The sequence below is a fragment of the Botryllus schlosseri genome, chromosome 13 (genome assembly GCF_051294905.1).
Source record: "Botryllus schlosseri isolate E-star chromosome 13, Bs_hap1, whole genome shotgun sequence".
Taxonomy (NCBI): domain Eukaryota; kingdom Metazoa; phylum Chordata; class Ascidiacea; order Stolidobranchia; family Styelidae; genus Botryllus; species Botryllus schlosseri.
Genome location: NC_137248.1, coordinates 14,071,796 through 14,093,350, shown reverse-complemented (window position 1 = coordinate 14,093,350; position 21,555 = coordinate 14,071,796). Strand labels below are relative to the sequence as shown.

Below are 21,555 nucleotides of genomic sequence, written 5' to 3'. Positions count from 1 at the left end.
GATCATCTCATCAGTGAACTCAGAGTAAAAGGCCTCAATCTCGAAGAAGCACCACCCCTCCCCATAAATGCCTAATAGGCCTATATATAAACGCATTCAGTCCTTCCTAGATTTTTCTTTGCCGGGCAGGTATTTATTCATATTATATTGAATAATGATTCCTTTCTAATCATTGGTTTGGTCAGAGGTCTCACACTCAAAATGCTCGCGGGCCAATTTCCTACTTCTTGATGGCGCTGTGGGCCGCAGCAAAAATAATAGGGGAATTCAATGTATTTCCGAGTAGGCCTTATTCGACGGGACCTTGCAGACTGACATTCCACACGCATCTTGAAAATAAATAAATGTGATTTACTATTGTGAATTCACGCCTGGCGCGAAAAAATCACACTTGTTGCTGTCTATTTAGTTTTGGACACCATGCGAGAGTACGAATGCATCAGGACATCGTAAAAGCTGTCGCGTTATAATTTTGCAGCTAGCGGAAGGTGGAATATTTAGGAATTTTACGAATATTGATCTGATATCAGAGCATTGTAGCAGTACAGTCTAATCCGGTTATCGGGCATACTCCTGACGACAAGGCGATTAATCATGCCTTTACCTAAGTCAAATTAAATCAGCGTTAGATATACCTTCGAATATTGAAACAGATCTATAACAACTTGAATATAATGATTAGCGTACTGTGCCATAGCGATAGAAATGTCCAATCTCCGAAGTATTCATTGATCTTCCACTGCGTGGTGTGGTAACTTTTGAAAGTGATGTAATAGTGAAGTTTGATGAGTAGTTTCAGGCGTCTGGAGTAGTTTTGGGGCGAATTTCCAGTTTTCAAATAAGGAAAGATATTTGGTAGTGAAATATTGCCGAATAGTTCGAAATCCAAAATACCGTCACGGGCCGCGTGTTTGAGACCTCTGGGTTAGGTGGTGAAGGCTGTGTTCGAAACGTGTCACCATTTTGAATTGCTATCATAATGTTGTATTATGATCTCTATGAATCACTGTTGGAATCAAGTCACTATACCGTCGAGTCACACGTCATCTGGAGTCAAGTCAAGTCACAATTCAAGTCTGGTTGAATTTTTGAAGTATGAGGGTTGATTCAAAGTCATTACATTTCGTCAGCTGCTTTAACACACAGATTGATTCGATGTCAAATAACGAATGTAACGTAAAATATGCGTGCAAAAAAGGTGTTGTATCGGTTACTCTACCTATCCTGTAATCATCAGACAAAATAGAGCAGTGCTTCTCAATCTTTTCGTGTTCTTTCCCCTTTTGTACCGCCAGGGACCCCCCCCCCAATTGTTTTCGTTCAAATTTACCTCAATTTTCGTGCAGTCGTCATCTGTATTGTGACAATATTAGCCGTAAACTGGTGATAAACCGAAACAAAATGACTTTTCTTAAAAATAACATGATACTATCCATGTAAAGTTAGGAAGACTTTTAGTATTTCAATGCGAATTTTGCAGCTGCATTTCTTGATATGCGTGGTCATGTCTTGAAAATACTTGCCGTCGATTTGATATGAACGAGTGCCGAAAATCCCTTTCCACAAATATAGGTGGTGTCGAACGTATAATGAACATATAACGATCAGCCTAGTCATTTCTATCCAGCCACTCATTTTGACCGTACTGCGGAATAGCATGCAGTTATGCGTATCACAGGAGAAAATGGATTTTTTCAAACAATGTTTTTCCGAAACCCCAACAAAACATCTCCAAACAGCAATATGTTTGTATCAGTAGGTTATTGGCAATTAAAAAGAGTTTGCACAGTACAATATTTCATCTCAGACGGACATTCTGTTTATGTGAGTCCTGACGTTTTAGCAGTAATGAAGCGAAACTGTCTCGTGATTTCTCTAATTAAAAAAATATAAATACGGTTATCAACCATTTTCCAATTTTTTTTTCGCAGACCCGATGAAAATGCTTCGCGGACCTCCGGTTGAGAACCACTGAAATGGAGGATCGAATACGAAACCTCGATTCGTCGAAGCAAATTGATATAATATGATGCAATAGACAGTTAATATACTACCCATCCACACATCCGTGATGTACAGTTCAAGTATAAGCCTGCTCCTGTTGGCGAGTAATATCAACGTATAAACCAGGGCGTGGCCTACGAATATCGAATCTGCTCGAGGGCTAATTTCCTAGTTTTTGATGACGCCACGGGCCGCAGCATTTACGATTTACCTCCGGCTCAAATCATTTCTCTGTGTACAGCCCGAATTTAATATTTGAGAAGTCCCTTAATTCAACAGTCATAACTAGGGTTGCATTTAAATCAAAAATCAATTCAAAACAAACATGTTTTTTTTTTCAAGCCATGACGTCACGAATATTCAATTGTGACGTAATCGTGGATTGTCATTGACAATTGAATATGTATAGTAAAAATAGCCCATTTGACGAAATATCTACGTACTATAGCTGTTGAACTGACTGTTTCGAGGGTTCCAACCATCCCATTTCGTAAACGTCGGCTATATCGGATGGTAAATGTCCGTACGCTTATACAACATGTATATAGAAACTATTTACAAAATTATGCCATAATTTAACAACTTGAAAAAACACAGATTTTTTTAAAAGCCTTTGTTCAAACCACTGTTTAAAACATATTTTAAACAAAGTGTTTTGAACAACCATTTGTTTTAAATGCAACCCTAGTCATACTCGTCTATGCCTTCCAGATATACGTTGGGATTGCAAATATTCTTGTTGCACTTTTTCATATTTTGATATATGACGATTAGGGGGCGTGAGATGGAGATGGATGAGAGAGGGAGATGGAGAACAGAAGTTTATGTTCATATAGGTGTGCCAATTACTCGTTGTGAATTACTAGCCGCCGCATGGTTTCAGATTTCAATATTGGTCCACTGTATTCTCAATGACAAAAATACATAACGTCCTTTCCTTTCATTCAACGTAACATCGCTGTCTCGCTGATACCATACACAGCCGTCCGTTTCTACGATGGTCAACGTGCCCAAATAACAAACCAACTCGTTGATTGCGAAGTTGAGTCATTTTGCGTCTCGAATTACGATAGTTTACGTGAGTTCAAAGCTCCCTAGCTTGAGCCAATGCTACACGGTAATCGTATTCGAGAGAGTTAATTCAGATGGGGAAAATTCTGATTTGCCAATCAATTTTTCGCAATGTCCGTCCCGATCCCGATATGAAATATTTCGTGACTTGGTGTAGGACTATATGTTTTCAAGGTTTGTGATCTCGTCACGTTTTCGATTATTTGTATTGTTAGTTTTTCGCCTCAGATACAATTGTCTGAAAACAAGCGAGCGACCCCCCGCCCGACAAAAAGAACACGCAACACATGCGTTGGAAACTACCACAGATGGTCAAAGTAGTCACCGTCGCTACTCAAGTAGAAGTAGAAGTAACGCCGGAATTTCTACTCAAGTAGAAGTGGGAGTGGTGGTTCATAAGTAAGTAAGTAAGTATTCTACGCCTATTTTTGCCCACAAAACTGAAAACTGTGAAGTAGCAGTAAAAGTAGTCTAAATCATGACTATTTAAAAAGTAGTGTGAGTAGGCAAAATCTACTTCAAGTACTTCAAAAAGTAGAAGTACTTCGTTACTGACCACCTCTGGAAACTACTACACCACGAAGGCACATGTCCTACCCGGTTTTTGACATGGTTACTGCAATTGTACATGCTTTCTGTAATCATCCTGAATTGTCATAAATAATAATTGATATTATTCAGAATAAACTAATTTAATTCACGACTATCTCATATTAGACTGCAATATACCTATAACTGTAGCCGTTATCAATACGATTATTACAACAAGTAAGCAAACGCAACGAATGGCATCCAGTGTTCGAGGGTCTGTGTGTTGATACGAAGGCATCGCCATCTGGAACGAAACAATGGAAATGGATATTTTGCTTTATCTTACAGCAAATTGATCCTGTCCCACTCTATAATGCGAATGGTGATTTCTTTGTAAAATGTGGAACCGAATAACGCGATATAGTTTGGTTTCAACCAGGGTTGTAAACCAAGTCACATATGGTTCCGAGTCACAAGTAGGGCTGGGCACAATGATTCGAGTACTCGAATCTGAATCGAGTATTAATTTTAATGATTCGAGTCGAGTAGTAAAAGACGATTTTTTCGAGTACTGAGATTATATGCTCCTCGCCACTAAAAGATCATTTATCAACGAGAATTATAGTTTCGATACTATTTTCACTGTTGATGCCTTGAAACCTTGATTGGCCGTATCGTAACATACGAAACAAATAGTACCAAGCTACGAACGTTGCTGGAAATAGCACATTTTTGAAGTCATGATATTCCGACAACATTGTCACCAAGTGCAATGAAATCGGTATGGTCGAAATAATACCAAAGTATCTTCAATGTCGTGGATAACAGGCATTATATTCTTTGTGGTCGCATAAAATGTACATATTTGAGCTTTGACATATTACATTCTGGTATGACGTCATAATGAGTGATACTCGATTACTCGACTCGACTCGAAGCATATTACGTGATTCAGAATCGAATCACTCAGGTACTCGATTTTGCCCAGCCCTAGTCACAAGTCAATTCGACATTCATAGTTTTGATTCGAAGCAAGTCATTTTAAATTCACCACCCAGTTAAGTGAGAGTATAAGTCAGGTAGCAACAGTTCGTGTCCGAGTCATAGTATCAAGACTCGAGTCCGAGTTCAAGTCACAGTGTTTAATGTTCAGTATCGAGTTCAAGTCAGGTTCAACTCATTTTTATACAAGTCTTGGGTGATATTGATGGTCTCGCATTCATAATAAACTTTTTCTTGTCATTGTAAATATGTTTATTCAAACAGATAAAAGACGGTTCCTGAGCCCAATTTTCAAGTATCTGTCCTGATTTACGAAACTACAATAAGTTATATAGAATGTGTCGAGGCATATGACTTCGTTGAGTCCAAGTCGAGTCAATACACAAATTTTAGGAAAAAAAACTCTGGTTGAGTGAACGAAAAATTGCGACTCGAGTCAGACTCAAATCAAGTTATGAATCGACGAGTCATTACAACCCTGGTTTCAACCTTATGTTGTAAATAAGACTATATGATCAGATTGAAAATCGATGCGAGCCTAAAGCATGCGGCCTGAAGACAGAGTAATGCAACAAACTAAAATAGATACCGATCAAAAAGGGATTCCTCAGCTGAATCGATTCATTCGATTGAATTCGATAATATGGTCTATTAAAATACATACTGTATTGACGGGAATTTCAACGAGGAAGGTAATTACTAGTTACTACCAACTTCACTATTTCTAATGATACCTCAAATTTTCAATTTCCTTAAGATACTAGTTGACTGTTAGGTTTCAAACTCATTTCATCAGTAGAAGTTTCTTACTGCACATCACCTGTTGTCTATAGGGTACTGTGTATTGGGTGACGGTTGGATCATCGACGTTAGGCACCTCACATTGATGAACATGATGCTGTGAAGAGAGGTGAAGTCAAGAATTATATAAAATATAGATAGGCCTACCAAAATTCCGAGCACATATATAATATAGTCCTTATGTATACTTCCTATCTTAAACTTTTCTTCAACCAGCATGAACGCAGAAGATAGTTTAAGAACAGTTGGGTCATTTATTCACAGTCTACCTCGTGACTCACAGCTGAATAATCCGCATTGGGAATAGGTTCGAGATCGATCGAAGCGGGCATGGTGATGAAGAGATGGCTAGTAGTGAAATCTTACTTTTTTCGAGTGCTCAAATTAGTATTCTTGTGGCGTTTATATCAGTAACAGATGGCGTAGAATTCACTCAACGATTCTCACACCACACGGTCCGCGTCAGCGGTGTCTTACAAAAGCCTAGAGATGGGCCGTGCTATAAGTCGGCAGTTACGGAAAAGAAGAATATCGGTCTGGTGTAAATTACCATAGTAGTCGACAAACACCTTGAATACCCCAAAACCAAACAAACAAACCACACGGTAAATCTCCAGAAGAAGATTATGGTAAGAAGTTGGAAACTAATACAGGAAATCGATCTTCAGGTTTTTTTTATCCTCGGACTTACTACGACGAAGCTTAAAAAAATTGTTTTCGCCGACATGGAAGGGGATGCCGCATGATGGATGAAAGCACATATTATGAAAAGAAAGTTGGGATTTTGAATGAATTTGCGACATGCGACATGCGACCAGGTTTATGAAGTAGGAATGAATATTATTTCGAACAATGCACAACGGCTATGGTGCGCTGCATTAGGAAGATATAATAGACGATACTTGCCGTAGCTGATCCCTCGATAGCTCGCTCTGCTTCGGCATACGAAAGGGAATTTCCGATTGGAAGATGAGCTTGTGATGTCGCCTGATCACGTGACTGCAAAGAATGGTCTGAAAGCACAGACCATATAAAATATCTGCTTTATTTTCACTGGTGGAGTTTATTGATGTAGAATCCGGTATACTAGAAGGCGTATATCTAATTGGAATCGAGTCGACTGATTTCGTGGAAATTTAATCATCATGATGTGATTTCTCTATGGAAAGTCTATTTTCAGAATGAAGGAAATACAGATACCACGAAAAGCAGTTGCAGGGGTCACTAACACGCGACCCAGGAGTCATATTTTGCGGCCCGCGGTCTGCTTTCAGATTTCGGAAGAACGCTAAGTAAAGCACTTTAAAATGTTAAAATGGATTTCACTTTCAAAATGTAGTTGTTTTTGCAAAGTAAGCTATTATCCTCTTCCCAGCAACACTATTCCTCACTAGCAGAAACAGCTTATGCGATGGAAACAGACCAACAGCATTCCAAGACAGAATCGGCTGATATGAATGGGCATGGGCATTGAGTATATTGCCTTTGACGTGCAATGGCCCTAGACACTGACAAGACCGATACGCTTGGAAAAGGGCTTAGGGATTCCCCACTAAATCAAGCTTTACGAGGGGATAGTTTTTCAGCTCGTACCGTGTCTTTCTAGCCCCAATATAGATTTCTGAGAAGCGTTGTCAGGTATCGTGCGCAGCTCATATAGTTTAAACTAAACTTGCTGATCGCGACATTATCATTGGATTTTTATGTATTTAATGAAATATTAGCCTACTTCCTTTATGGTAACTATTGTCCGCGTAAATATTTAAAAACGTGGCTGCTAAACTGTGTGGCCTATTTTTCCTCGATATTGCAATCTCGCGGCCCGCGACCTCTACGAAATTTGAAAATTGGCCGGCGAACCGTTATGAGTTGGTGACCCCTGATCTAATGTATGGAGCCATTTATGCATGGCAAAATGCGAAAATACGACTTCGCGAATTCAATTCCTGAAAGTACTATGATTACCATCGCGTCAACACGCTCTTGGGCCGGGCCAAATCCAGTACCCCGGTGATTCGATTCTGAATCACGTATTATGCTTCGAGTCGAGTCGACTATTGGAGTATCACTTATTATGACGTCATAACAGAATGTAATATGTCAAAATATGTACATTATACGCCACCACGAATAATATAATGCCTGTTATCCATCACCTTAAAGATACTTTGGTATTTTTTGACAATACCGATTTCATAGCACTTTGTGACAATGTTGTGGGATGATCATGACTTCGGATATGTGTTATATCCAGTAACGTTTTGTAGCTTTGTACTATATGTTTCCTTTGCTGCGATACGGCCAATCAATGTTTCATGGCTTTCACAGTCGAAAATAGTATCGAAACTATAATTCTCGTTGATAAATTAACTTTCGGGCGCAAGGAGTCTACAATTTCGATGCTCGAAAAAATCGTCTGTTACTACTCGACTCCAATAATTAAAATTGATACTCGATGCAGATTACGGTTCTGAAATCATTGTTGCCAGCCCGAGCTCTAATACACCTTCTCCAGCCATGATATAAGTCGTGTAATCGTTATTCTGGACTTACGACTCAAATTACACGACACAATGACTACTTTCGCCTATTCGGGAAACAGCCTGAGAATAATGAACCAATAGCCCAGGGGTCGGCAAACCCCGGCACGCGTGCCATTTGCGGCACGCGAGATGATTTTTCATGGCGCGCCAAATGATCTCACGCGAGCGACGTTGAGACCATGTTTTGGCAAAAAGTGCAACAGAAGTTTTGAAAATGTACAAAGCTCGTTGGCGATCCAAAATTATTTCGTAAATCAACATAAAATAGAGTCATTTATAATGCATATTTTACTTATCTTTAAATTTATTTCCGCGCTCCGCGGAACCTGATATTACCATTATAATGTGGGAACCCTGAATAAATAAATATATATGCATCAAAAAATGTTTTTAAAAAATATGCATAATGTACAGAAATGAGTCAACTGTATTCGCAGTTATGAAAGAACGTCAACCGAATATAACATGAGACTTTTTGGATGCTCTAGTTTAGGAGTGTTCACTGCGCAGCCTACGAGAGCGTAACTTATGAACCGGCATTCGGGCGCTGGGCATTTTCACGCTATAGAAGGCACGACCTAGACGTAAAGTTTCGGACAACATGCGACATGCCACTCCCGTGCTCTGTCAAAAGGATTGGCGACGACAAAGCTTGAAACAAAATAACCGCCGCATGATGGCCAAAACGGTCGACATTGATATCTCCACTGCCAAGGCGCCGAATAGCCCAGCGCCCGCAGCTTGAGCCGCTCGTATCAAATGAGACCCCCTGAGGAAAATAGTGATCCCCGTGTCGAAATGCGAATTTGGAATCGTGTTCGTCTCTCGGAAGGAGATATTCGTCGTGGTGTGCAAGCGATTCCAATATATCTGGAGACGCGACAATCTTCCCAGCTTCCCGCGATCTTTGTAGACAAATCCAGTGTCAGACCAACCTTAACGTGACATTTCATCATCATCAAACCATATCATCGTAACAATACTGATTGGCCTAGTACCTATTGGATATGGCACCGAACCGAACACAGTCTACTTGGAAACGAACAAATCAACCACAGGAGATCGCTCATTGCGCAACTTAAAATAAATTATGTAAATATTACGTACATGTAAGCGATAGGTCATGTACGGTAGCGACCAAACATTATCCCTTCGTGACCAATAGTTAAAGAATCACTGGCGTAACGGATGCCGTTGCCAGCTGGAGAAAAACGGTTGGTGGTATTCCTTGCTTGTGATGTTAAATATTAAGAAATTGAATGTTTGGCACGCAAGCTGGTAATAATTTCATTTTTATGACAATTTGTCACGCGGCACACTGAAGGTTGCCGGCCCCTGCAACACCCTATAGCACCTTATAGACTTATTCTTCATTTGGCACCAAATTCTGACTAAGCATGCAGATCGAGCAACTGGTATGCAGTCCGACTCGCACTACATTTTGTTCAATCGTGCTTATGGATTATTTTTCAAATTTTCTAACCACCATTGATCACAAAAACATTCCTTGGCATTAGAAATATGGATAGTGGCGGGTGTAGCGACATATCCCAGCATGCGTGGCTACGAAAACTTGCTCTCGAGAGCTAACACTCTGTCGTCATATTTAAACAGCTCAGTCGGCCCTCTTCCGGCCTTCTGTTTTTCTGTAGACAAAGGTTATCATCACGGGACTGTAGTCACTTATGACAAGGTCGGCAGCCGCCTTTGCTCTGCGAACCAGTCTTCAAAAACATGAAAAATCTATTGCCAGTAACAGTAACACACATGTTTATATCAAAGACATTAACTTGATATTCAGCGATCATGATCACCATGCACAAGTATACGAACTTTTCGCGGGCCGGCAACGAACTCCTCTCATAGTAAAGCAATTGTTGATAGGCTATATGCAGAGTGGTTGGGATATAAGTGAAGTCAGGTAATTGTAGTCTTCGGCTGTACAAGCTTTCAATAGTTTGATCGTCAAATGCTCTCACAGCTATGACTAGTTTGCAACGTGTCAAAATAGCTAGATATTTTCTCTATTCTCATGCTGGGTACAAAAATTATTTCACTCGTCGAAAAGCACTGATACTAATTCACCCATAAATATCAAGTTATATACAATTTGGGTTGATTACCGGGCTTATTGTGATTCCTAATTTCAGATTCAGGTAGCACTTCGGAGGCACAGAGGAGGTTACGCTCGTCGTTCTCGGAATACCTGGACGGATTAATCTGGCGTTGATGCTCAGAAGAAGTCGCTAGGTTGCTATCTCGCATTGCTGCAGTGAATTTACCCCAATCCGATGATTCTTTAAATATAAACAGAAAAATATATACGTTCAAAGTTAATCTCACATTTAGACATCGTGTAATCCAGCATTAAGTGATCGTAGAATACCCTGTGTTGGGATCAGATTACTATACCTTCGAGTCACAAGTCATCTCGACTCATTGCAGATTTTGACTCGAGTCAAGCCAAGTCAGTTTTTGAAGGTGACTCGAGTCAAGCCAAGTCACTCGATATTTGGAGGTGACTCGAGTCAAGTTAAGTCAAGTCACGAGTCAAGTCACGAGTTGAGTCACAATTCAAGTCAAATTGAATTTCGAAGTATGAGGGATGATTCCAAGTCGTTTCATTTTGCTGGCTATTTGCAACACAGATCGATTTGCCGTTTATTTTGAATGAAATATAGAATAAAAAGTTAAATATACATTCAAAATGGCGTTATATCGCTCACGCATACGTAGATATGCTAAGAAAATACGTGAGCAACATAATAGCTCGAGTCTGAAGTTATCAGACAAAATAGCCTATCGAATACGAATCTTCGAGAAGTTGGAAGTTGATGACACAACACAGTGAATGACACAGCCGTGAGACACAGTTTAAGTCTGCTCCTGTTGACGAGTAATATGATGGCATAAACTATATTCTCTCGATTTAAATCATACAAGATTGTTAGTAAAGGTGAGCACTGCGCAATACCAGCACTGAACAGTCTAAGGCAGTGGTTCTCAACCTTTTTTACCTCGCGGACCGGTAAAATTTCAAAAAATGTCTCGCGGACCGGTGAATTTTCAAAATTGAAATGAAGCCAAATTTAAAGTATGCAACAGTTTTTGCAATTATATTGTGCTAGAGAGTGATATTTAGAGGGTTTTGATCGAAATTAATTATCTTCGTGAGGGCATCCATGTGATGTTATGGTAGTGAGTCTGCCGAGTCGAGGTAAAATTGCCTTGTCGAGATAAACGTGCTATTGCCGAAAGACGTTTACAGTCTTTCGCGCCGCAGGCCGTGATGGATGAATTTTGTCAATAATATTGGCAGTTGCTGTGTGCATATTGTTAGCATTTTCATATCCTCTCTCCGGCCAAGCGATTGATTTTCCCAGTAGAGCTGATGTACGTGTTGCTTCGAAAATATAGGGAGCAACATTCTTCATCTTAAGACGCCATGGGTGTCCAACGTTTTTGGACAAAGAGCCAAATGCGGTTTACGAATGATAGCGCGGGTCACTTGACAATTTATGATTTTTTTATGATAGGCAAAGAAAGCTAAGTGTCAAAGCCAGAGCAAATTGCGGGATCCAAATATTACAGAAGAAGGGTTACCGCTAGTAAACTGCACTTGGTGGCCCCAAATCCCAACCTGCCCCCGTCTAATCCTAACCTACTTGAGCTATCCTGAATTCTGTATAATACGCTTTTTTGCGAGCTAGACGAGAGACCTGCTTGCAGTAATTTGCGCGAATCGCGATGAAAAAGTTCAATCCGAATAAATCTGTCGCAAATACTCCACTTTATGTTTATTTCAGAAAATATTGGCCATGGTAAGTCACTTTGAAAATGACTGCGCGGTCCACTCAGTGGGTCCATTGTTATCAATTAGATTGCTAAAGTATGATGACATTTTGTGAACTTCAGGAAAGATTTTCGCTTCTCAAATGATATTGGTATATCTCACACGTACCCGACTAAACTACAAAATTAACTACTGCAAATTTGTTGAGAAAATATTCCACTATATGTCGATTTGCGAAATAATTTTGGGCTCTAAATAGGTATATAATTCCACAATGCATATCATGGCTAGGAACCCATGGACTATCCAGTAAGATCTGAAAAAACTTTATTCAAACAACCCTAATGTTCATATTTAATTTGTGGGCGTAATAATTCTGAAGGGAGCCTTGGATTTTATTCAGTTTGCGTTCAAGTCGAATTTGAATTCAATAGCCATTTCTCAGTAAATTGACGAGGTTTTTTGAGTTGGAAACCCATCATCCGAATGGAAATTTTGAACGTGAAATCTGATGCACCTAAAAAATCGGTAAAATAATCTATATTGCCGATGAGTATACTCGATGCTTTCTGTGGTACTTTGGACCAGCGAGGCCGGGTAGATAGTTATACTTTTGTTAAAACAATCATTGAAATCCTAGCGATGTGACCATTGCTAGATTGCGATGGGTTCCGGTTGATGCTTCAGTTGGACTAATAGCTAAGTTGTGCATTACAAATCTGCTACGCTAATGCATGCTCCAGAAATACAACTGATAGTTTTCGATCGTGAGATACTGATCATGATAGCAACACACAGCAAATGTTTTCATATATGGCCTATTGTGAATCTTCCGCGTTTTACAACATAGAATCGATAAATCCGACCTTCACTTGTTACTTGTTTGTACTGGATGAAACAGTTATTGTCGGTTTTGGGTTTTACAGAATTTTTATAATCGATCACGGCATGGTTTGGATTGTTCATTCTCAGAGTGCATGAACATTACATGAACAAGCAGACGTCATGTCACCCATTAATCTCGCGATCGCCAGCTCTGACAAGCCATACTCGACATATCGAGAATAAATAGAACGTTGGACTCGCAAGCACGTTCGACAAGCGACATATAAAGAAGCAACTATATATGTTGTATTTGGGGAAAGTCCGTAGAATTCGATCGGTATATGCCATATAGAACTCGGAACTTCCGTGACAAAAGAGTGAAAATTCGGAGAATTGGTATGAGGTCATCATTCCGTCGCTATACGCGATAAGCTCAAACCTGCTAAATTTGAATGATTTCACACATAATATTATTATATTACACATATAGTACTATATTTCAAATACAATTATTATTTTTTACATGATTGAAGGATTTGGTAATTGATTAAATTAGTTGATAAACAGTATTTATCACAATCGCACAATTTGTGATATTCATCTCAATCCTGTGTAACTTCATACATGAGGCAGAATATATCCCGACGACTTTATCCGCTTCCTCCAATCGTGTATCACTAAATTTTCAAAAGCTTCTGATATCAATACTCGACCTGGACAATCCAGTATGCTCAACTCAGAAAAATTATATAGCACACCAGAAAAAAAACTCGTCGAATACAAATAAGATGGTGCAGATACACAATCAGTAATAGGGTGTAGGTTTAGCATTCAACACATAAGTTGACCAAACTGCATCATGAAGATTGGATGAGAAAGAGAGGAACTTTTGAATGCTCTAAATCTAAATACTGAAATGTAATCGCATGTAATCATCACATGTAATCAAGAAGTCTTGAATATTCAAATTATCAGTAATTGTACAAAACAATCCATACTATCAAAATGGAATCGGATACGCACATGAATACACGCAAGTCGCAGAGTATTGCTGAACAGTGCAGATGCATTTCCTAGGTTATTCCCGGTAATTGAGTTGGTTTTAGGTATACTCGAATTACATCAGTGTTGTACTGCAACACGTTCGCAGAAAGCTGACGGAACAATCACGTATGTTGTGGTTATCATTAGTCCTTACAACAACAAATAAAGTGAGCGAAATTTCGGTTGACCGCACTAGTTTCGCATGATCATGATGGCTATTGAATTCGAAGGAATACATGACGTAATTCGGAATTGATGGTGTGATTCAGCGAAGCGATGGCCATATCGTCGTACGACTATGCTGCCTTGTCAACTAGTATTCCCCGTGTAATCGCCGTAACGTACGGCTGGCTGCGTTGTTTTCGATACTTTTGTCGCAGGTATCAGACGTTACAGCGAGCAGTAAGCTGAGAAAGAATTAGTGTTGTGAAAATGTAGTAGTTACGTGATTATGTTAAAGTGAGATGCTCATATTTACGAGCGGAACACGTCTCAATGTATATGAACCGTTTCATTCATAAGCTGTGCCAGGGTCGTAAGTTGCATGCCGTAAGACCTGTGGGTATTCTGTATCTTTCAATAGGGGCGTAGCGATTAGTAACGATAAATCGGTGTACTGAAAGTGTGGGGTATTTATGTATGGCAGGTGGGGCTGATTTTGCATCAGAGTATGATATTCAACTGTGATATGTAGGCTGTTGCAGGAGGGGGGTTCACAATTCACACACTGAAGATTTGAATTTTACCTTTACAGAGCTATGGGTTCTGGCATGCCCCTAATCGTAGCAGCCATATGCTCAGCTGTTGGTTGTTTTATTCTGGTCACTGCTATGCTGCTACCGTCGTGGCTCTCAGTAAGTATTTTTTAAATATAGGACTTGCATTCCCAGTATAAATTTTATACAGCACCTAACTGCGCAACTCAAAGCGATCGTAGACGAAGCGTAAATCGAACGATGATAGTGCTCGGCAGATGTTATAAAGTTACATTAGTGTGATTTGCGTGACGTTTAGGAGACGATCACTGATAGGCTACTAGATTGTAATTTCTCATTTGTAAAGGTCATAACATTGTGCAGGCGCATGCTATAATAGCGACGATTGATCTGATGCACTGTCGTTAGTGATGAAGTATGCACTTATTATATAATCATTGATAAGATTTGTTATTAACATGTTGGTTAACTGAACTAAATAACGGAAACGCATTCGCCGAATTCCGTTATTAGCCTCATATCAGCAATGATTGTTGCTTGCTGGTGTGAAGCCATCTTTGTGCTCAAAAATGTCGCTGTTCGCTCTGCCTGTTGGCCTGCAATCATGCCGTCCATAAATATCACACTGTCTAATTCACAACGAAAACAAACAAAAATGATGGTATATTCATGCTTACATTGAATATGTAAAAGATACCAACATACGCGAACGCCAGGAACGTCCGGATTAATCGACGACTCGACAATGTCTTGAGATCATGCTGTGTTGCCGATAAGAACCACATGTTTTCACGCCACCGCGACATCCAAATGAAACCACATCACTCCTATATGTGGCGACGTGGTGCGCCCGCTCTTTTTGTCTAGTTTAGTCGCCAACAAATCGAATGGAGTCATATCGACATGTAGCCTGCGTTACAGCCTCAATCGCGGTAGTACGCCGTTTCGCCCGCTTCGAAAATTCAGGAAGTAATAGACTGGGCTACGATTTGTTCGGTATCTTTTGGGCCACAAAGTGACTACGTAGGGACTTCCAAGCCAGACGTAATGCCACGCTCATTATTTAACACTTTTAACAACCAATCCCCATTGGATGTAGTAGTGTATTTACTGAAGAGCATATGCAATTGAATATGATATTCATATGGCAATGAACCCGAAAATTTCCGGCTGACACTCGTCAGGAGTAATCATCAGCAACTAGTAGTAAATTAGAAAGAACATTGTATATTAGCAATCGTATCACACAATATGGCGTCACTATTTATGATACGATTGCTGTTATACAATGTTCTTTCCAATTCTCTATCAGGGGCTGACGATTGCACCAGACGAGTGTCAGCCGAAATTAGTCGGGTCCATTTGAATATGAACATACTATTCAATTGTATATTGATGTTCTGTAATTCCAAGAAGCTCAGGTTAGAATATAATCGACATGATCCATCTGGATACGTCTGGATCCTTATATCCGTGATACCCCATAGTATTTTCAATCAATTTTATCTCATGATATGGTTGCGGCTCTGGTTGGTTTATTGCCGACCTTATGTAACATCGACCCCCCGTCTTGAACATGACGAGAAGAAATCGATGAACTCACAATGTACTGCATATCTGAGGTGGCCAATCACGAAGAACTTAGTACTCATTTAGGTTTTGACTACGACCGCTTCTACACTGGAACAGTGTTTTTGTAAAAACTACCTACATTTTAGATATATGATATTTTAAAATAAATGTAGTGTTAGGACATGTTGGATATGTTTTCGTCGCGTTTACGAGTAAAATTGTCATACGTTTGGGCGGAATAGCTCCGTCAAAAGCAGTGGTTCCCAATCTTTTTCGACTCATCGCCCCGCTATCAATCTCGACGCAAATTATCCGCCCCTATATTTATGGATCCAAAAAAGTGGGCATGTAATCGTGTATTCTATTCACCTACGCCGATCGATTGTGAATTTACTAAAAAGGCCATTTTCCTAGGTGGTAGGTGCTCGGAAAACCGGTTTCCGCGTCTACTTTCCGTTGAATTGACATTTTGTCGCGTCCTGTGCAGAATAAGCTCTCCTCATGTGCATTTTTGACCGTGTTCATTAAATATATACCTCTGGACGTTCTTACATTTCGCCCCCTACCACCCCTCAGTCGCCATCTTTGGGATTTTCGCCCCCTTGTTTCTGAAATTCGCCCACTGGTCGGCGTTATCGCTCATGTTGGAAACCACTGGTCTAAAGGCAACCGAATCTATTTTCGAATATTTCACGAATGTGTTAGTGTCAATAGTACGGCAAGTTTTGGTTGCATTGAAATCGTGAAAAAGTTGCCCTCAATTTTAACAAATGTTCCAGTAAACAGTTGCATTTATTTACAATCAACACTCCACTATAAAAACAAGTGTAACTGACAACTAGCACTTTAGCCTCATTCAATTAGTCCCGGAAGCATTATTGCGCAACAATCTCTGCTTAACAGCTCCCACACTATCTATTGCTGCACCCCTAAAAGCTTAATGGTACATTCTTTTTACTTGCAAAATAACGAATGTACTGTTATAAATACACAGTTTAACTAGCTAAGCCATTGCAACATAACTTGACCTTGAAAGAATAGACACAACACGCCTCCGTTTATGCGGGCTTGACCAAATGCCAAGTCATATTTCTACCTCTAATTTAGTTCGGGCAATGTCGTGCTTGGCTGGGGTTGTTGAACTTATAGCTTGCAAGCCAGCTGTTGCGTCATCTCGATTCTAGATAACATGGCAGCGATTCCATCACAAAACTCTTTGTTGAGCAAATCAGAGAGAATAGAACCATACTATAGAAATAGTTTTATAGCATGTTTTCATATCACTCCTTTAGATTTGGCACCATGCTTAATAAAAGCTGCAGTAAAAAATTGCATGAAAAATAGAAAAAAGTTGCAATAAGAAATTTACTGCGCGAATTTTACTCAAGTACCAACAGTGAATACTTTGACCACCTCAGCCGACTTTATACAAAACTTGCATTATAGTGGATATTTCACCGAGCAGGTGATGTCATTCTTGAAGGTCAAATGTTAAATCCTGAATATGCGAATAGCATAAATATATATACACATTTGCTAGACTGTGAGGGATAGTTTCCGCTTTTCTGGTTAAACGCTTGACTTCACACCTCTGCCAACGCCTTCGGTATGTATGTAGAATGGCTTCGAAGTGGTAAAAACTCGTTATAGCTCAATAATGTCTTCAATGGCCTATGCTGGCCATTCACTTCTTCAACTTGGCGACACGATGCAGTTTGTGTGATTATTGCGTGATCATGGTTGCGAGATCTGTTAGCAGAATTTTGGTTCATTGTCATTTCATTCTGTTGCAGGGTTGCGCGAAAATTGGCAATGCATTGAACAATTCCGAATCTACCGTTCTTGATATTAATAATGAGAGCTCGCCATCTCTTACCACGGAACGAAACCCGGCCAATCCCGTAAATATATCCAATGTACTCATCGAAAACGCTGCGTCTTTTCCCGAAGATTTCCTTTGCACGCAACAAGGTTTATTCGTGCTCTCATTGAACGTCGGCGTGTTCACCACTTCACTCCAACTAATCGGTGAGCAATGAGCATTTATTCAGTACTATTAAAACCTCGAAGACATTGCAATCCTATCCGAAAACGTTCGGTATCGCTCATCGGCACGGTTCATGAGTGGCGAGTGGTGATATGTGACTTTTCAGACACATGAACACACTGAGGGGTGCGCAGCACATACACATAGCGTATATCATTTTTGCCGAACAATATTCCAGTAAGAATTGCGGGCATAATAATCTTTATAACAAGTTTGCTTCAGAATGCTAGTATTAGTTAATAATGGATTCTGTTTCCTGGTGGAAGTATGAGGTGTTGGGCGAGTGCGACAGGTATGGACGTAATAGATGTCCACAAATGATGCCTCGCCACTCGAAATCTGGAAAGTATCTTCAGTTCAGGCCACACTGATCTCAACATAGTGAAAACCCTGTCCTACCCCTGAATCATTTGCGTATCGTGTCAATAATTGTTTAAAATACTCCCTGGTTAGTATAGGATAGGAATTAATCAAGTTCAATCGAAGGTCTTTCTACAGATGGACAATTGGAGAAACCTGTTTGAATTCGTTTTTTTTCAGTTCTGAGAGAACCGACGCTGCTTATATTGGCGTCAATAGGAATGATTATCTCGATCATCTGCAGTGGATTTGCGTTTTTCATTCTCACCACCGCTTTCGCTGCGAGTCGCAACTTATATGGAGACAAAGATACTGCTAGAAGGAATTCCTCAGTGGGAATGATTCTGCTGATTATTGCCGGTTAGTATAACGATTCGCGACTGCTGTACATTGCAGAGTGTTGATGGCTTTCATTGCAGAACAAGGCCTCCAAATTTCCAGAATTAATTTTTGAAAGTCACCATATTCCCACCACATACTAAAAAGCAATCTGAATGCTGGTGATGAATAGTTTCTTATTATGTGTTCGCTCGGAAGAGCCAGACCTGATTCGGGTACATGACCGTGTGTGTATGTGTAATCGATCAGTAACAATGAGATATGTGCGAGATTGCAAAGCTCAATAATTTACTGACTGATAAAGGCATTACGTAAGGGTAGTTTCCTACGTGGAAAGACTTGAGAAAGCACATATTTGTGAAACCCCCCAAATATATAATGTACGAGGGGAATAACGGCAGCTACATTACGCCCAATGAGCATCGGTCAAGGGTGGGTTGAGACGATTATATGAAAAGTATACAATACATTCATACCGGAGCAGCGTATAAATTATATGTTTCAAGGTATTCTGTCAATCGGTGGGATGTCTTCATTCACGGCCGGATCTGACGACGTGCAATTCGTTCGTTTCCAATCACGTTTGTGCGACTCCGTTGGGTCGTTACTACTGAATCAGGAGGTGTTGGAACAAACTTTTGGCGTAGAAGATCAACGCCTTGTGGTTGCGCTGTTGACGGAACTGGAACGTACTGTGAACTATTCCTATGCGTGGTATCTTGGATGGGCCGGTGCAATTTTTATCTGTTTTTCCACAATAAGTTCAATATATGCTAAACGCAATATGAATGTGAAACCGGCGTACGTCAGTCTGAATGCTTTCAGGATTTAATTCTTTCACTGTTTGCTATTAGTCAATTTATTCTTGCTTTATCTTCACGTTTATTGTTCATCTGGTTCCAGTTGTCAATCATATAGTTTCATATACATTGAAGCACTTTTATATTAAACATCTATGCCTGGTGCCAAACCACACTGAATCACACTATCCCCTTACGACAAGATTGAGATCTCGGCTGAAAATCGCATTTCATAAAAGGATATAAGAACGTTTACATCAGATTTTGGACTCACATAGTGGAAATGATAGATAACTCGTCCTGGTTGAAAATGAACGTCCACAATTGTGAGGGTGTTGTAATGGAGCAGTGACGTACGGTTAGGGCAGGCCAGCAATGCAGTGCCTCACCAGTTGTAAGGATGAGTAAAAGAAAATTATGAAAATCTTCACTTAATATATTTCTAATATGTTCATGATTGAACCTCTCAGTGGCGGATCGTACCACAGAGAAAATGGGGCATTGCCCAACTTACGTAGTGCTGTGTTATACCCATTTTACCAACCATTTATTAGTTATAGACGCAGACTATAGAGTGATTGCGGCGAAAGTCGCGATGTTCTGTGTTTTCTCCCGTAAATGACTTGCCGAGGCATGCATTTCTTGCCCGGATGCTCTCGTATAATTACCTCTCCTTCATATTTTCTCCAAAGCTGCGCGACCACAATAAACCAATGATGTATTTCCTTGCTCATCCTTTTCGACATTAGTGGCCTATTTAGGGGAATTTGGAATTGGTCATGTTACACTATGTAGGCCGCTATTATTCATTATGACACCCGAACAGCCAACTTTTAGCACGGCCACGGCAAACATTATATAGTATAGTTAAGGGGCACTGCGCTCTAAATATAACGTGGTCTCAAATTAAAGATAATATTGATAAAGGGAATTACGGCAGAAGCCATTTTCATTAGAAAGCTAGCCTACCGTATTTGAACTGCGGCGAAAATATTATCCCAACTATATCCCCATAACACACGTTCGTGTTCTGCAGTGTCTAGGTTACTCGTCATCGATTCTTAACCCATTGTGAAATTTCCGACACGCACTGCATCATTGTTGTAGTTTCTCAGCGCGGACGGTATATGATAGACCCATTTCTTTAGGTAGGCTATTCCTGGAAAACATGTGCTACGTACCTCGCTTTGCTTCCACATGATGTAACCCCCGTGAAGTAGACTACAGTAACACTATATAAAGATGTGTGTGGGTCTTGGCACAGTTTCGTGTTTGGTGGAAACTTGATGTAGGAATGAAGTTAACAAGCTAATAACTATGGGGTTGACTATGATGTGGTTCGAAGGACTGCACTCCATCGTCTGTGAACCATTGGACGCATACGCAGGTCTGTTAATGAATCCTGTTCGGCCAAGTATAAGTCTCAGCTGATCCGATCCAGCTCAATTGTACAGTTCTACACTGATTCCATTCCGAATTCAGCGCCAGACGTCGATTCCAAGAAGAACATGGCGATTACTGAGCTGAGCAGATTATGTCAGCAGCGATGGTAGTGTCAACAATTTTTACCGGTGTGTATATTGTAATATACTGCCAGAGGCTTATTATTCGTTTCACGATTCCAATTTCAATATCGGGATTTTCCAGTCAAATACCAACTGTATTTCGCTCGTAATCATAGCAGGCCACATAAGTCTTGGCATGCGTCTAAATAATGCTATGATTGTAGATTGTGTTTGAGTGGTGTATCGTAGGCATGGGAAATAACATTGAGATGAAATTGGTAGAAAAACTGACGCTTCTTGTTTGATCAAACTGTGTTAAAGTATATACAGTGTTGCTAATAGAGATGTTAATCAGATAGCATATTAACGTTGGATTGCTATATGCTTAGTTTTTTATGTGGATATTTGGTGTATAGGAGCCTCTGTCACAATTAGGGTTGCATTTAAAACAAATGGTTGTTTAAAACACTTTGTTTAAAACATGTTTACACAGTGTTTTAAACAAATGCCTCAAAAATATTGTCTTTTTTAAGTTGTACAATTATGTGCCACAATTGTGTAAATACTTTCCAAAATCATCTTGTATGAGCCTACGGACGACG

General features: G+C 39.9%; 1 protein-coding gene and 1 long non-coding RNA gene across 6 annotated transcripts; one reads left to right on the top strand and one right to left on the bottom strand.

Moving 5' to 3' along the window:
• Positions 1-3,697: 3,697 nt before the first annotated feature.
• LOC145453193 (uncharacterized) lies at positions 3,698-17,212 on the bottom strand. 5 transcript variants are annotated; one of them, XR_013919648.1, is made up of 4 exons: positions 15,008-17,212; positions 10,076-14,021; positions 5,429-6,422; positions 3,698-3,910 (listed from the first exon to the last, which is right to left on the bottom strand). It is a non-coding gene; the product is annotated as an uncharacterized LOC145453193 (long non-coding RNA). The 5 variants fall into 5 exon arrangements; XR_013919649.1 differs by having other exon boundaries at positions 15,036-17,212; XR_013919650.1 differs by lacking the exon at positions 15,008-17,212 and having other exon boundaries at positions 3,749-3,910; positions 10,076-10,249; positions 10,365-10,965.
• On the top strand, positions 14,368-19,621 carry LOC145453192 (uncharacterized). Its single transcript, XM_080331170.1, has 4 exons — positions 14,368-14,468; positions 17,696-17,930; positions 18,490-18,669; positions 19,155-19,621. The coding sequence occupies exons 1-4, from the start codon at positions 14,373-14,375 to the stop codon at positions 19,478-19,480; spliced, it is 837 nt and encodes a 278-aa protein (XP_080187296.1). The 5' UTR covers positions 14,368-14,372; the 3' UTR covers positions 19,481-19,621.
• The last annotated feature ends 1,934 nt before the right edge of the window (positions 19,622-21,555 follow it).